A 17,372-nucleotide genomic window follows, 5' to 3' on the forward strand; every position below is an offset into this window, starting at 1 on the left:
ATAGGCCTGTATCAAGAGTTTGAAGAGGAAGGACAGGTGGTGACAACAGAACTGCATTTGGGAGCCATGTCTTGTCTAAATTTGAGAAGAATTACTCAGTTATCAAGCCTGAAACAATTGCCACAGTGTGGGGCTTTAAAAAGTTTTGCTTCTTTTTGTATGGAAGAAGAACCTGCATCTTGATCTAGCATACAGAACTACAGCTTTTGTTAACTACCAAGTTGACTAACAGACGGTTACTCTGATGGGTATTGTACCTGAAAGAATTCACCTCCACAATCACACTCTTACTGGGCTCAGTTAATGTCATAGCAGGTTAAATATCTTGCTGTCCTATTGTACATAGTCTGAAACAATAGACGAAGAACTAGAGGAAAACCGTAACAGCCTCTACTACATGAAGAAAGCAGTGTTCGACAACTTCATTTCACTGGTAATGAATGACATAGGAAGCAAGCAAGACTACGGTCTGGACCTTCATTAATTAAAAAGAAAAGTGCACAACAGTGTACAGCCAGCAATTCCACAATTTCAGATGTGTAATTTATTAACTATGGTTTCTGTCAGTTGCAAATAAAATTTTTATTAGTGACTAGTTTTGAACTTTCCATTCATTCTAAAATCATTACCTATATTAGAAGATGCAATGTTATTAACAAAGCATGAAATACAGTGGCAGAAACCTCAATTAGTTAATTACAAATATAATGAGTTGCTGATCCTGATACCAACAATGATGAGATTACATAATTTCATCTCTTGCAGAAGGCAGTTCTGTTTTATCAGAAAAGCACAGATGATTTGGTCTGGTTATTATGCATATCCAACAACCTCTACAGTCAGGTTATTATGCATACCCGACCACCACTTTAACAAGTTAATTTGGTATACTCATTTCAGCCATGCCTATTTTGAACCTCGCAAATGATCCTTGAAGTTGCATTCCACAGTCATTTTAATAATATGGAATGCAGGATCTAGAAAGTACTGTTGGTCTGCAGACCTCGTCAGAAGGAAAAGCCACCTGCGACTTAGCATCAGATGCCCCTGGTTTCGACTGTGCCAGAGTGACTGTCAACTGGGGGCCACCGATCTCCTACACCCGTTACCAAGGTTGAGGAGCATTTTCCATTACGTTCTAGCCAGGTTGGAGCTGACCTCAAAATTTGTAAACTTGATTCCATTGTGTAAGGCTACAGTGAACACGGTGTTGGCAAAGCATAGATGATTTGGTCTTGTTATTATGCAGGGATTTCTGAAACAGTCGGGGAGAGTTGAGAAATTGATCTCAGATAATGGTCCACAATTTTGCTCTTGAGAATGGAAGACAATGCTGCAGAATTGTAGAATAAGACCAGTTATTTATTTTGATTTTTAAATCTGATAGTAAGAATTTTGTGCAAACTGTGTAGCCTTTACTGCCTGTGCTGTGGCAAACATGCTTTGTGGAACATCTTCCTACATAACTCCCAGGATGTAATGAATAACCCTCATAGCCCTACTGTACTTGTATTGATAACCATTCTCAAAAATCAAATGGCAGAGAAGAGAGTTTGGGAACTGGTAGAATTTCTGCCCAATCAGCATTGCCGACATAAGGAGGTAATTTCCATTCCAGCGAATCAAAGAGGCTGGCGAATACAAAAAGGAGTGAGGTGATATGAAGGAAAATTTGATGCTAAGAAATTGGTCAAACGTTGCTCATTAAGTCACATGGGCTATCAAAAATGAGAAATTGAAGCACTCATTGATAGAACGACACCCTAAAAATTAGTCAAAAGTGGGAGAACAGGCATCAACTTTGGTAGGGACAGAAGCTAGCATTCTCTTACACTGACCAGGCCTTCACAAATTTTCCCAGGTGTAAGTCTAGCACCAAATTACTGTAAATTTGTTTAACCTGAAAAGTTAAGAGATTGGCTCAAATAATAACAAACCTTTTGGAAGAGAGAGGAAAATGTTTGCTACATGGCCTCTCATTGGCAATGTTTCTAATATTCGGTCTGACTAGACAACCAGTGATTTTTGGCGGTCTTTCCACAGAGTGTAGTCATTAAAGTATTCTCTGTCAGGACTTGGGACCACTCAATAGCAGTTCTCTTCGGCTACACAGGGATCGAGGCAAGCCATTCACCCTCTGTGCAGGATGCAGGCAGCACTTGCCGTGCAGGTGCCTTCTGCCACTGCTGAAGTCGCAGCTCATCTTTTCATCTCTTAAAGTTGGTAAGTTCTGGCAGCAAAGCGAGGCGAGATGTTAGTGTTGAGAATGGATAAGGCACATTTTCAGTTAAAACATGGAGGATTTCACTTTAAATCATGTTCTGGTAGTTGATGGTTTAACCATGACTCAGCTGTTTGGCTTATTGCATATATTTTCCTTACCCCACCAGAATGACACTTATCACAATGTCTGATAAGAGTTAGTTACCGGGCTATTTTCTTCCTTTCCCCATGAACTTTGCTGTCCAGTTTGTGGTAACTGTTTAACTACTTTATTTTCATATTAAAATTGTTACTGATCTTCAGTGTGTGAGAGAGTTAGCTATACTGTTTTTTTTTTTTTACCTGTGCTGTTCCTCGTGAGGAATATTTTGTAATAAAAAATTGTCTAAATTACTACTCTTTCAATTCAGTATTTAGAGATGAACGACTTGATCACTATTAACTTCTACAACAACCACAACAAAGACTCACTTGTCAGGATGCCCCTTCTCTTTCCATTTCCACTGTACACAGTTTATTAAATACATTTGAACTGTGGGAGGGGAGGAGATGTGATCCACATTTCAAACAGGGTCAATTGATTCAGATAAAAGCAATGTTTATGTGTAGACATAGCCCAGTGCCATCTTGCAGTTTCCAGCACACAACTGGGTGGCTACTCACCAAACTTGGAAAAAAAAATTCCCCGAGAATTCCAGTTGTGAGGAGGAAGACAATGTCAAGGAGCCCCTGATGAATTAATAGTGAGCATGGGAGATGAGGGCAACATGCTGCAATAATGACTTTTCTTTCCTCTCAGCTATGTGCCATAAGCCCATTAGCTTAATCACAGTTTTTAAACACTGATAATTTATGTGGAATAATACTTAATTAGCACACTTTGGATATTAAGTATTTTAAAATTTGTGATTTATAAAAACTCACGAAAATTCATTTTCAATGCTAGGTTAAAAATTCAGAATGCCCTGAGATTTTATCAAATTCCTGAAAATCCTCGAGATTTCCCTAATTTTTCCAGTACAATGTAATTCCCTGCGAATTCAAGGTTTTCCAAAAGAATCGCCACCCTACTCATAAGGTGTCTTGAGGTGGTATGTACACCATGGTGGATGTTTTCTCCTTACTCTTAACCAGTTTCTCTTTTAATAGGAGTACATTTATTGTGCAAATTATTGAGTGTATCAGTGAAATTAGATACTTAATTATTTACATCAGAGTCACTTCCTGCCTTTGTCTGCCAACAAATATATATACTTCCTCTGCACGCACAGACATATTTAATCTTAAAATCTCTGAAAGTTACCATTTGTGGTTTGTTTTTTTGGGCACTGCAACAAGTAGGTCATGAACATTACATCATGAGCAGACAAACAAGGTGTACAGATCTGATCCATGTGAATTACTCTACTGGGAGTTTAGGTTACGAAAGTATCGATAAACGTATGAGTGTGTGCTGTATGCTGAGAAAGCCCAAGTGCAGTCACTGTAAGGTTTGAGCAGGAAAGTATGTGCATGAGTTTTGATATGAAAATGCTGTTGTTCAGAAAATATACTCCTGGAAATTGAAATAAGAACACCGTGAATTCATTGTCCCAGGAAGGGGAAACTTTATTGACACATTCCTGGGGTCAGATACATCACATGATCACACTGACAGAACCACAGGCACATAGACACAGGCAACAGAGCATGCACAATGTCGGCACTAGTACAGTGTATATCCACCTTTCGCAGCAATGCAGGCTGCTATTCTCCCATGGAGACGATCGTAGAGATGCTGGATGTAGTCCTGTGGAACGGCTTGCCATGCCATTTCCACCTGGCGCCTCAGTTGGACCAGCGTTCGTGCTGGACGTGCAGACCGCGTGAGACGACACTTCATCCAGTCCCAAACATGCTCAATGGGGGACAGATCCGGAGATTTTGCTGGCCAGGGTAGTTGACTTGCACCTTCTAGAGCACGTTGGGTGGCACAGGATACGTGCGGACGTGCATTGTCCTGTTGGAACAGCAAGTTCCCTTGCCGGTCTAGGAATGGTAGAACGATGGGTTCGATGACGGTTTGGATGTACCGTGCACTATTCAGTGTCCCCTCGACGATCACCAGTGGTGTACGGCCAGTGTAAGAGATCGCTCCCCACACCATGATGCCGGGTGTTGGCCCTGTGTGCCTCGGCCGTATGCAGTCCTGATTGTGGCGCTCACCTGCACAGCGCCAAACACACATACGACCATCATTGGCACCAAGGCAGAAGCGACTCTCATCGCTGAAGACGACACGTCTCCATTCGTCCCTCCATTCACGCCTGTCGCGACACCACTGGAGGCGAGCTGCACGATGTTGGGGCGTGAGCGGAAGACGGCCTAACGGTGTGCGGGACCGTAGCCCAGCTTCATGGAGACGGTTGCGAATGGTCCTCGCCGATACCCCAGGAGCAACAGTGTCCCTAATTTGCTGGGAAGTGGCGGTGCGGTCCCCTACGGCACTGCGTAGGATCCTATGGTCTTGGCGTGCGTCGCTGCGGTCCGGTCCCAGGTCGACGGGCACGTGCACCTTCCGCCGACCACTGGCGACAACATCGATGTACTGTGGAGACCTCACGCCCCACGTGTTGAGCAATTCGGCGGTACGTCCACCCGGCCTCCCGCATGCCCACTATACGCCCTCGCTCAAAGTCTGTCAACTGCACATACGGTTCACGTCCACGCTGTCGCGGCATGCTACCAGTGTTAAAGACTGCGATGGAGCTCCGTACGCCACGGCAAACTGGCCGACACAGACGGCGGCGGTGCACAAATGCTGCGCAGCTAGCGCCATTCGACGGCCAACACCGCGGTTCCTGGTGTGTCCGCTGTGCCGTGCGTGTGATCATTGCTTGTACAGCCCTCTCGCAGTGTCCGGAGCAAGTATGGTGGGTCTGACACACCGGTGTCAATATGTTCTTTTTTCCATTTCCAGGAGTGTATATGTTCATATCTCCAGCTACAATTAATTGTGTGTTCATACAAAGAACAAGACTTGAGAGTACAGATTCAAATTCTGTTGGTGGTGGTATGCTGTTGCCTCTTTCTCAGCTTTGAACTGACTTTCCTAGCCAGTTAAGGGGGAACTAGAGTTAAATGTGGATTCCGAACCACAGTACAAATCAGCATTTTTCACATCTACTAACATTGCCACAGGTGAAAGAAGTGATAAGTAACAGATAAAAATCTTACAACTGATCAGGGATTGAACCTGACATCCTTAGATTTTTAGTCTGCCTCTTGACCACTGAGCAGCCAAAGGCAACCTAGGGTATGGCAACTACTTGAGGTAGAAAGAAAGGATGATGGTAAAAGAACTTCCAATTCAGAAAAATTAATACTTACTGTATATATCAACAGGTCTTCCCAAATGATCCACACTAAGGCAGTAAGTTTCATCAATTGAAATTTCTTTCTGTTCAATGTCACACACAGAGAAGTCTGATATATTCTGTTTGCAATAGATATTTGGTCTTGGTGACAGTGTAACACCTCCAAGAATACGGGTTTCGAATGGAACATCCCCACGCTGTGTGAAATTAAATTTTCCTGCCACAGGACACTGAACAGGTACTGGCCTCTTTGCTGCAACAAAATATTATGAATAGCATGTCACACAAATCAGAAGCTATGGTAAATTTAAAACTGTATGAAATCATTAAAAAAATCCCTGAAATTTTGTTGTTATATGTTACTACAACAACATTCTTACTGCTGAAAGCAATTATCTTCTATAGGTACTACATTCTGGATTTGACTTTACATCAATATCCTGCTTTTTTTAATGTGTTTCATTCGCAACTTACCACTATAAAATTGAAATCTAACCCCCCAAACACACTTGGTAATTGCTCACACGTGTGTGGAAATGTGAAGGCACAGAATTTACTGAAGTTGTTCACTCAAATACTACAACTAATTCACAAACCTTAATATGACTTGGAGTTTATAAATGATGCAAAGAATTCACTTATGACTTTGAAGGGCTTATATTCCATTGTACACAAGGTGGTGCTAGTAAGCATGTAATCAAAACATTTAGGTCAGTTCAAAAAATTGCGGAACTCTGTCCACAAAATTTTTCTACGCTTACCTTTTACTCATTGTGCATGGCCTCCTTTGAAATACTCTCCTGCACAATTTCATGAAAAGGAAAGTTGCTACTCATCATATAGCAGAGATGCTGAGTCACAGATAGGCACAACAAAAAGGCTATCACAAATAAAGCATTCAACCAGTATGGCCTCTGTTGAAAATAGAGACACACACACACACACACACACACACACACACACACACACGGCTCACCCGCACATGACTGCAGTCTCAGGCAACTGAGGCCACACTGTGAGTAGCAGCACCAGTGCATGATGGGAGTGGCGACTGGTTGGTGTTAAGGAGGAGGCTGCAGAGCGGAGGGGGAGGAAGAGTAGGATAGGGGTGGTGGACAGCGAAGTGCTGCAGGTTAGACGGAGGATAGGTGAGACATGGGGAGAGTGGGGGGATGGGGTTAGTGGAAAAGAAGTAAAAAGACTGGGTGCTATGGTGGAATGAGGGCTGTTTAGTGCTGGAATGGGAACAGGGGAGGGGCTGGATGGGTGAGGACAATGACTAACAAAGGTTGACACTAGGAGGGTTATGGGAATGTAGGATTGATTGCAGGGAAAGTTCCCACCTGCGCATTTCAGAAAAGTTGGTGTTCGTGGGAAGGATCTATATGGCACAGGCTGTGAAGCAGTCATTAAAATAAAGGATGTCATGTTTGGCAGCATGCTCAACAACAGGGTGGTCCACTTGTTTCTTAACCAGTTTGATGGTGGTCACTCATGGGGACAGACAGCTTGTTGGTTGTCACACCCACATAGAATGCAGCACAGTGGTTGCAGCTTACCTTGTAGATCACATGACTCGTTTCTCAGGTAGCCCTGCCATTGATGGGACAGGTGATGTTTGTGACCGGATTGGAGTAGGTGCTGGTGTGAGGATTTACGGGACAGGTCTTGCATCTAGGTCTATTATAGGGGCATGAGCCATGAGGTAAGGGGTTAGGAGCAGGGGTTGTGTAGGGATGGACAAGTATATTGCGTAGGTTCGGTGGATGGCAGACTACCGCTGTGGGAGAGGTGGGAAGGATAGTGGGCAGGACATTTCTCATTTCAGGGCAGGACAAGAGGTAGTCTAAACCCTGGAGGAGACTGAAATTAAGTTGCTCCAGTCCTGGTTGGTACTGAGTTACGTGGGGAATGCTCCTCTGTGGCCGAACAGTGGGACTTTGGGAGGTGGTGGAAGACTGGAAAGATAAAGCACAGGAGATTTGTTTTTGAGCCAGGTTGGGAGGATAATTATGGTTTGCGAAGACTTCAGTGAGACCCTCAGTATATTTCAGGAGAGACCACTCATCACTGCAGATGCGATGACCATGGGTGGCTGGGCTGTGTGAACGGGACTTATTGATATGGAATGGGTGGCAGCTGTCAAAGTGATGGTGTTGCTGGTGCATAGTAGGTTTGATATGAATGGAGGTACTGATGTAGCCATCTTTGAGGTGGAGGTCTAGGAAAGTGGCTTGTTGAGTTGACCTGCACCTCAAAGATGGCTACATCAGTACCTCCATCCATATCAGACCTACTAAGTATCAGCAATATCTCCAATTCGACAGCTGCCACCCGTTCCATATCAAGAAGTCCCTTCCATACAGCCTAGCCACTCATGGCCATCGCATCTGCAGTGACGAGCGGTCTCTCGAAATGTACCTAGAGTCTCACTGAAGCCTTCACAGACCAGAATTATCCTCCCAACCTTGCACAAAAACAAATCTCCCTTGCCTTATCTTTCCAGTCTCCCACCACCTCCCAAAGTCTCAACCTCCAGCCACAGAGGAGCATTCCCCTCGTAACTCAGTACTGACCAGGACTGGAGCAACTGAATTACACTCTCCTCCAGGTTTTAGAATGCCTCTTGCCTTGCCCTGAAATTAGAAATGTCCTGCCCACTATCATTTCCATCCCTCCCATAGTGGTAGCTCGCCATCCACTGAACCTGCACAATATCCTTCTCCATCCCTACACAACACCTGCTCCCAACCCCTCATGGCTCATACCCCTGTAATATACCTAGATACAAGACCTGTCCCATACATCCTCCCACCATCACCTACTTTAGTCCACTCACAAACATTACCTATCCCATCAAAGGCAGGGCTACATGTGAAACCAGTCATGTGATCTACAAGGTAAGCTGCAACCACTGTGTGGGCATGACAACCAACAAGCTGTCTGTCTACATGAATGGCCACCGACAAACTGTGGCCAAGAAACAAGTGGACCACCATGTTGCTGAGAATGCTGCCAAACATGACATCCTTTATTTTAATGACTGCTTCACAGCCTGTGCCATATGGACCTTTCCCACCAACACCAACTTTTCTGAATTGCACCGGTGGGAACTTTCCCTGCAATAAATCCTACATTCCCATAATGCTCCTGGTGTCAACCTTTGTTAGTCATTGTCTTCACCCATCCAGCCCCTTCCCCATTCCCATTCCAGCACTACACAGCCCTCATTCCACCATAGCACCCAGTCTTTTTACTTCTCTCCTTTTCCACTAACCCCACCCCCTTCCCTCCCCACATCTGCAAGGGCCAGGCCTGGAGAGTATGGAGGATGTGCCAGCACAGTGATTTCGTCTTTTTGGTGATAGTCACACACCAATATGGATGAATGTGAGAGTGTGTTATGATGCAAGAGCCACGAATTTTCTCACCACATTTCAGGCCATTATCTTCTCACATTTTCTCGCAGGTGACCCAACATGTCCCAATAGTACCATCAATTAACAGTTTGTCTCCGTGGTACAAATTCATTATGAACTAATCCTTCAAAGTCAAATAAAACTATCAGCATGTCTTTGACACTTCACTTGAGCTGATGAACTTTTTTTTGTCTTTGAGAACCTTTCCCGGCCCATTGTGAAGACTGAACCTTGGTCTCAACATCATAACCGTAGATCCACGTGTCATTACCAGTTATGATTCTCTTAAGGAACACCTTGTTCTCATTTGCACAATTCAAAAGCTCTTCACTGATTGTGAGACGAAGGTCTTTCCGGTCTTGACTCATGAGCCATGGGACGAACTTGCTGGTAATAGGAGCATTCCAAGATGCTGTGTCAGGATCTCATGGCATGATCCAACTGAAATGTTTTATTCTTCTGCAACCTCTTTGACTGGCAATCTTTGATTTGCATGCACAGTTTCAATGACATTTCTGATACAAGCATCATTGGCAGACATCGAACGGCATCCTGAAAGAAGGTAATCATTCATCTAGCTATTTTTAAACTGTGTCAACCATTAATAACACTGAGTACGGCTTAATCACTCAACATCATAGGCTTCCTGCATCATTTGGTGTGCCTCTGTAAAGGTTTTCTTGAGTTTCATACAAAATTTAATGCAGACACATTGCTCCTCTAACTCTGCCACCTCAAGATTTGCAAACTGTGTGACACAACATTCTACTCAATACAGCACTGAACAATATCTAAGACATATGACAATGAAACTTCCAGCAGTTACATATTAAACACAGGTGTGTGCAGGGATGCCAACTGCATTTTGCTCCCACACACGATTGGTGCAAAACTGTGAATATTCCGGAATCTTTTGAACAGACCTCGTACACTCCACAAGAGCAAAGGCATAAAAAATAAGAAAAGATCTGCTTCTTTGGAGATGCTGTCTGTCTTCTGGGACAAATAAAACTGTTTTTAAGAACTAATCCAGATCTTAACATCCTTCCTGCCAGGAAAGATTCCACCACAGTGGTCAGGAATCGTAGTAACTTTGTGACTGAGGTCCTCCGACAACTTTCTGACACCTTCCCCAAACTCCACAAATCCCTCACCACAGGTCTCCCCACTGGTTGTCCCATTGTGGCTGGGCAGAATGCTCCCACAGAACAAATATCTTGTCTTTGTTGACCAGCACCTCCAAGCTACTGTCTGTAACCTCCAATCCTACACTCAAGACTCTACTCACTCTCATCACCGCCTCTCCACTGTTACTGACGCTTTTCCACCAGACTCCTTGTGGTCACTGGATACGACATCCTTGTACACCAACATCCCCCATGCCAATGGCCATGAGGCCATCGAACACTACTTTCACGGTGTCCTGATACCAAACTCATCACCTCTTTCCTAATCCTCCTAGCCAAAAACATTCTGACCCACAATTATTTCATTTTCGAAGGCCAAATCTAAAAACAAATCTGTGGTACTGTCATAGGTACTCGCATGGCACCATTCCATGTCATCTTATTTATGGGCTTTCTGGAGGAATCCTTTCTATCCAGTAAACACCTAAAACCTCTTGCCTGGATTAGATTCATGGATGACATTTTCCTGGCCTGGACTCATGGCAAGGTCAACCTTCACTCCATCCTCCATAACCACAACACCTACTTACAAATCCACTTCACACGGTCATTCTCAACTCAACAAGCCACATTCCTAGATGTTGATCTTCACCTCTCAGTTGGGTCCATAAATACGCCTATTCGCATCAAATGCACCTACATTATATCTACTTTGACATCTATAGCCTGTTCCGTGTCGAAACATCTCTTCCTAACAGCTTCACCACTCGTGGACGCTGCATCTGCAGTAGAAAGCAGGAGTTGTCAAAATATACTGATAACCTCAACAGAGCCTCTACTGACAAACAATATCCTGCCCAGCTCATTCATAACATATCTCCTATGCCATCTTGTCTTCTGCCACCATTAAACCTTTTAACCAGCCACTGACCATCACCCCACTAATGGCCCAGTATCACCACAGTCATGAAAAGCTCAACTGCATCTTTCACCAGGTCTCTGTGATTTCTTGTCATGTCCTGAGATGAGGGGTATTTTATCCAAAATCCTACCCACACTGCACAATGTAGTACTCTGCCAACCACCTAACCTACAGACTATTCCTGTTCATACAATTTCCAATGCTGCACCCTATGGGTCATTCTCTTATGGTTGGTATAGGTGCAGGATCTGTCCTATACATCCACCCAACACCTCCTACAGCATGATATTGCAGTGTTGTTGAGGTCTTTAGTCCAGAGACTGGTTTGCTGTAGCTCTCCATGCTACTGTATCCTGTGCAAGCTTCTTCATCTCCCAGTACCTACTGCAACCTACATCCTTCTGAATCTGCTAAGTCTCCCTCTACGATTTTTACCCTCCATGCTACCCTCCAATGCTAAATTGGTGATCCCTTGATGCCTCACAATATGACCTACCAACCGATCCCTTCGTCTAGTCAAGTTGTGCCACAAATTTCTCTTCTCCCCAATTCTGTTCAATACCTCCTCATCAGTTATGTGATCTACCCATCTAATCTTCAGCATTCTTCTGTAGCACCACATTTCGAAAGCTTCTATTCTCTTCTTGTCTAAACTATTTATCGTCCACGTTTCACTTCCATACATGGCTACACTCCATACAAGTACTTTCAGAAACGACTTCCAGACATTTAAATCTAAACTCGAAGTTAACAAATTTCTCTTCTTCAGGAACGCTTTCCTTGCCATTGCCAGTCTACATTTTATATCCTCTCTACATCGACCATCATCAGTTATTTTGCTGCCCGAATAGCAAAACTCCTTTACTACTTTAAGTGTCTCATTTCCTAATCTAATTCCCGCAGCATCACCCAATTTAATTTGACTACATTCCATTATCCTCGTTTGCTTTTGTTGATGTTCATCTTATATCCTCCTTTCAAGACACTGTCCATTTCGTTCAGCTGCTCTTCCAGGTCCTTTGCTGTCTCTGACAGAATTACAATGTCATCGGCGAACCTCAAAGTTTTTATTTCTTCTCCATGGATTTTAATACCTACTCCAAATTTTTCTTTTGTTTCCTTTACTGCTTGCTCAATATACAGATTGAATAACATTCGGGATAGGCTACAACCCTGTCTCACTCCCTTCCCGACCACTGCTTCCCTTTCATGTCCCTCGACTCTTATAACTGCCACCTGGTTTCTATACAAATTGTAAATAGCCTTTCGCTCCCTGTATTTTACCCCTGCCACCTTCAGATTATGAATGAGAGTATTCCAATCAACATTGTCAAAAGCTTTCTCTAAGTCTACAAATGCTAGACACGTAGGGTTGCCTTTCCTTAATCTATTCTCTAAGATAAGTCGTAGGGTCAGTATTTGTTATTCTGAATTACAACACAATGTTCCTTCAGAAATGTATGTATGTATGTATGTCCAAAGGAACAGGCACTGCGGCAACTACAGCCATTATGAAATACATAAAATGTATTCACAGTTGCAAATATGGGCAACCATTAGCTGTATAATGGAACAATGACAATGAAAATTTGTGGTGTACCAGGACTCGAACCAGGATTTCCCGCTTATCGTGAGCAGTCACCTTATCATTTGGCTAACTGAGCATGACTCAAGGCCAGACCCAAACTTCCATATTCTGTCAACCATGTGTTTACACCCTGTACTTTTGACATCCATTATGTATGTTCCCGTATAGGGGAGACATTTTACTTTAAAGTCACTTGCCTGGTATCGGTGGATAATTACAATACTCCAGCGCCTGTGTTCTTCTGAATTACAATGCGATGACCCTTTTTCAATAATCTATAACTAGTCTCGCTGTGGCAATGGGAGCCTGCATTTGGGTGTCTGTGGGGTTGTGTGCACTTTTAGGAGAAAAAATGCAACAGCTTGAAAGCTGGCATAATAGTGTTTCCTGTTATGTGTTTCTATGCTCCACACATCAGTCACTACAGGTGAGTGGTTGCCCCCCCCCCTCTCCCTCCCTCTCTCTCTCTCTCTCTCTCTCTCTCTCTCTCTCTGTGTGTGTGTGTGTGTGTGTGTGTGTGTGTGTGTGTGTGTGTGTGTCTAAAAAATCTGTTATACAGGGATTACTCATTAGGCAATTAATTTCAGAGAAGTAATTCTGAAACTTTTGCCTCAGAAATTTTCTACATAAACATTTTAAAATTAGAAATGAGAAATACATTCACGTGAATGACAAGTAATTCCTATAACAACAATCAAATGCCTATTTTTGCATCAAGATAGAAGTTAAATGTGACTTACATAAATAAAGATCATATTTCCAGGCTTCCTTATTTTTGAACTGAACCCAAGAACAGACTGTATGGAAATCATCTTTTATAACTGCTATACCACGGCGATATCTGATGATATTATGGTGCTGGGGCACAAAATCAAAACACACATAATCTTTCTGACTGGAAAAAAAGAAAAAGGTGCATGAATGAATACAAAGAATGTGGAAAACTTACAACACTAATACTTCAGCTTACCTTGCTTTTTTCCTTAACAGAACTACTGTTTATAAGAGTTTAACACAGAATGACACCAATGTGTCTAAAGTGAGGCAGAATATTTCTTAAGTAAGTATAAATAAGACGATACTTTGTAACCATGTGATATGGAATAATGGATTAGAGAAAGCTTATTTGTGATCTGGAAAATAATGCTTTTTATCACGACTTTACATTTTCCTTGGCATTCACAATGAGGTAATAAACCAGGTTTATATCTGTTAATTTAAAATTTGATATTGTTTGAAACAAAAATTAACAAACTCTTTGTTTTGTCCAAGAATGAAGATGACCACAGCTTCTTGAAACATTACACGTAAAACTGGCTGTGGTTGGAGTTAGAAAGTATATCATTTACCATCCCATAGACGAAGAGGTCATTGGAGATGAAGCACATATGGCAAGAAAATAGATTATGACCTTTCAAAGGAACCATCCTTGCATATGTATTAAGTAAATTAGGGAAGCTTCGCAAAACATAAATCTGCATGGCTGGACAAGGATTCTTTTTGAAACACTGTCCTTTAAAATATGCATCCAACACCTTACGACTGTGCCACCTCTCATAGTGTAGATGGTTGTGATGGGTGTCCGAAGAGAGAAGAACAGCTGAAGACCTGGTAAGGCATTATCAACCAAGTTCTGAAAATAACTGACTGTATTCAAGGTGTACAGAAGCCCAATTAAAAATGGAGAAAATAGCAGTAGAATCTGTACCACTGTGGGGTAGAGATATTATCATACACAATGCTTTGATTTAATATGAAATTAAATGATCGTATGGCATTGATGGCCGGGAGTCCCCACCTGGGGAAGTTTGGCCGCCGAGTTGCAAGTCTTTTCAGTTGAAGGCACATTGGCTGATTACGTGTCAATGATGTGGACAACATAACGCCCAGTCCCCGGGCGGAGATAATCTCCAACCCAGCCAGGAATCGAAGCCAAGCCTGCTGCATGGCAGTCAGACATCATGACCTCTCAGCTTAGAAGGTGGATGAAATAATATGACTAGCAGCCATGTAGCATTTAAAAAATGAACGCACACAAACACAACTTAAAGAACACCAAGTACTTGAGGTAGAAAGAAGGATGAGGAGTTAAAGAACTTCCAATTCAGGAAATTAATGCTTCTCTACACTATCCACATTTACACAATATGGGACAATCTGTGTTCATTAATGTTTACACTAATCAAGTACATACATGCTAGCTTGTTCCACATCATTTTGATAAAAGAATCATTCCAATAATCTATAGAAAATTCACATAATTAATGAACTACGTAAGTTACGGATCTGGTATTATATTTTGCTGTTTCTCTTAAATGGAAAAGCTTAACTCTGCTGTGTGCTCACACCCACAACTTTTTTTAATAATTACTGAACCAAAGACACAATCATCTGAAACTAAAGCTGACATGGAAGCATATGATTCTTCAAACATAGCATTAACCTTCATGCTGCTGCATGTGCAAGCTTCACAAGAGGCTCAGGCAGTCCTGAACAGCAGAGCATGTGGTTACATGGTTTACCAACTGGATTTCTGATCATCTCTAACACCTCCTCGTTTTTTGCATGGTTATTTACCATAGATCACAATCTCAATGAACTTGAATGTAATAGGACAAGTCAACCAAAGATGCACACTTCTTAACAAAATATGACTAATTAGTTCTATTCAATGATTCTCCTATAATTTAGCCATACTTGTTAAGTAGTAACAACTTCAACCTGCACTTGAAAACACTTCTGTAATCTGTCAGATTAGATTAGATTAATACTAGTTCCATGGATCATGAATACGATATTTCATAATGATGTGGAATGAGTCAAATTTTCCAATACATGACATAATTAAGTTAATTTAACAACATAATTAAATTAATATAATTAATTTATATCTAAAAATTCCTCTATGGAGTAGAAGGAGTTGTCATTCAGAAATTCTTTTGATTTCTTCTTAAATACTTGTTGGTTATCGGTCAGACTTTTGATACTATTTGGTAAGTGACCACAGACTTTAGTGGCAGTATAGTTCACCCCTTTCTGTGCCAAAGTTAGATTTAATCTTGAATAATGAAGATCATCCTTTCTCCTAGTATTGTAGTTATGCACACTGCTATTACTTTTGAATTGGGTTTGGTTGTTAATAACACATTTCATAAGAGAGTATATATACTGAGAAGCTACTGTGAATATCCCTAGATCCTTAAATAAATGTCTGCAGGATGATCTTGGGTGGACTCCAGCTATTATTCTGATTACACCCTTTTGTGCAATAAATACTTTATTCCTCAGTGATGAATTACCCCAAAATATGATGCCATATGCAAGCAATGAGTGAAAATAGGCGTAGTAAGCTAATTTACTAAGATGTTTATCACCAAAATTTGCAATGACCCGTATTGCATAAGTATCTGAACTCAAACGTTTCAGCAGATCATCAACGTGTTTCTTCCAGTTTAATCTCTCATTTTATTTTCATGAGTAGATTGTGAAAGAGTTTAACAGATGTCTATTTCACTTCTTCGTGTGTCCAGCATTTCATTCCTTTCCACATCAAAGTTAATTTCATTACAGAGTGGTGCAGATAATTTCTTCTTCTAGGACTCCATATGTGAATATATTAATACTACTACAAAACTTGTGACAACAACAACGGAAAACATTCAAAATATATTAACTTACTCATTTCTGTGTCCCTAATGAGGACTTACCACACAATGTAATTCCTTGTGACAACAACAACATAAAACATACAAACTATATTAACTTACTCATTTCTGTGTCCCTAAAGTTGTCACAGGAGAAGCTGCCAACAGATTGGAAATGAGGTATTATCGTGAAAATACCCAAAAAAGGCGATGCTACTAACTGCAATAACTGGCGGGGCATTACCCTATTGTCAGTGCCGAGTAAGGTACTTTCAAGGATCATTTTAAACTGCATTAAGGATTCTGTGAAAGCACAGCTGAGGAGAGAGCAGGCAGGTTTTAGAAAACATCGAAGCTGTGTGGACCTTATCAATACTCTCAGAATTATTCTGTAACAAAGTGCAGAGTGGCAACACACCCTCCACCTTACCTTCATTGACTTTGCAATGGCTTTTGACTCTGTCAATAGAAGAGTCAAGTGGAATACACTTGCAAAATATGGCATTCCAACGAAGATTATCATCATCATCAAGGAAATGTATAAAGACTATGAATGCCAAGCACTACATAACGGGGAAACTAACAGAGCCTTTCCAAGTTAATTCAGGAGTACGACAAGAGCGTATTCTTTCACCAACACTATTTCTTTTGGTGTTGGACCATGTGATGAAGAGAGTGATGGGGGGACGGAAGAGAGGTGTGCAATGGCGGATGCAGGATAGGCTCAAAGATCTAGATTTCACAGACGACATCTGCTTACTGGCACAATGATATCAAGACATTGAAGAGAAACTGGCTGCATTACAGTGAGAGGCAGAAGTTGCAGGCCTCGAGATAAATGTTTATAAAACCAGAGAAATACAGATAAATTCAACCATCACGACTAGACTAACCATTAATGGAGAGGACGTAGAACAGGTCCAATATTTCCTTTATCGGAAGTATAGTCACGGCTACTGGAGGCACTGAGGACAACATCTACAGTCACATCCACAAAGCAAATGGTGCATTTGTACAACTGAACCCTATTTGGAGAAATAGGAACATCTCAAAGAATGCCAAACTCCGGTTTTTCAGTAACAATGTGAAGGCT

General features: G+C 41.9%; 1 protein-coding gene across 1 annotated transcript in view; it reads right to left on the reverse strand.

The window, feature by feature from the left end:
• LOC126183232 (uncharacterized) overlaps nt 1-17,372 on the reverse strand; it is a 129,816-nt gene that overhangs the window by 40,143 nt on the left and 72,301 nt on the right. Inside the window, exons 7-8 of the mRNA XM_049925018.1 lie at nt 13,376-13,530; nt 5,593-5,832 (exon numbers count right to left, since the gene is read on the reverse strand). Coding sequence (XP_049780975.1) covers nt 5,593-5,832; nt 13,376-13,530 — 395 coding nt within the window. The remainder of the gene's footprint in view (nt 1-5,592; nt 5,833-13,375; nt 13,531-17,372) is intronic.

This window comes from Schistocerca cancellata, chromosome 4 (genome assembly GCF_023864275.1).
Source record: "Schistocerca cancellata isolate TAMUIC-IGC-003103 chromosome 4, iqSchCanc2.1, whole genome shotgun sequence".
NCBI classification, from domain to species: domain Eukaryota; kingdom Metazoa; phylum Arthropoda; class Insecta; order Orthoptera; family Acrididae; genus Schistocerca; species Schistocerca cancellata.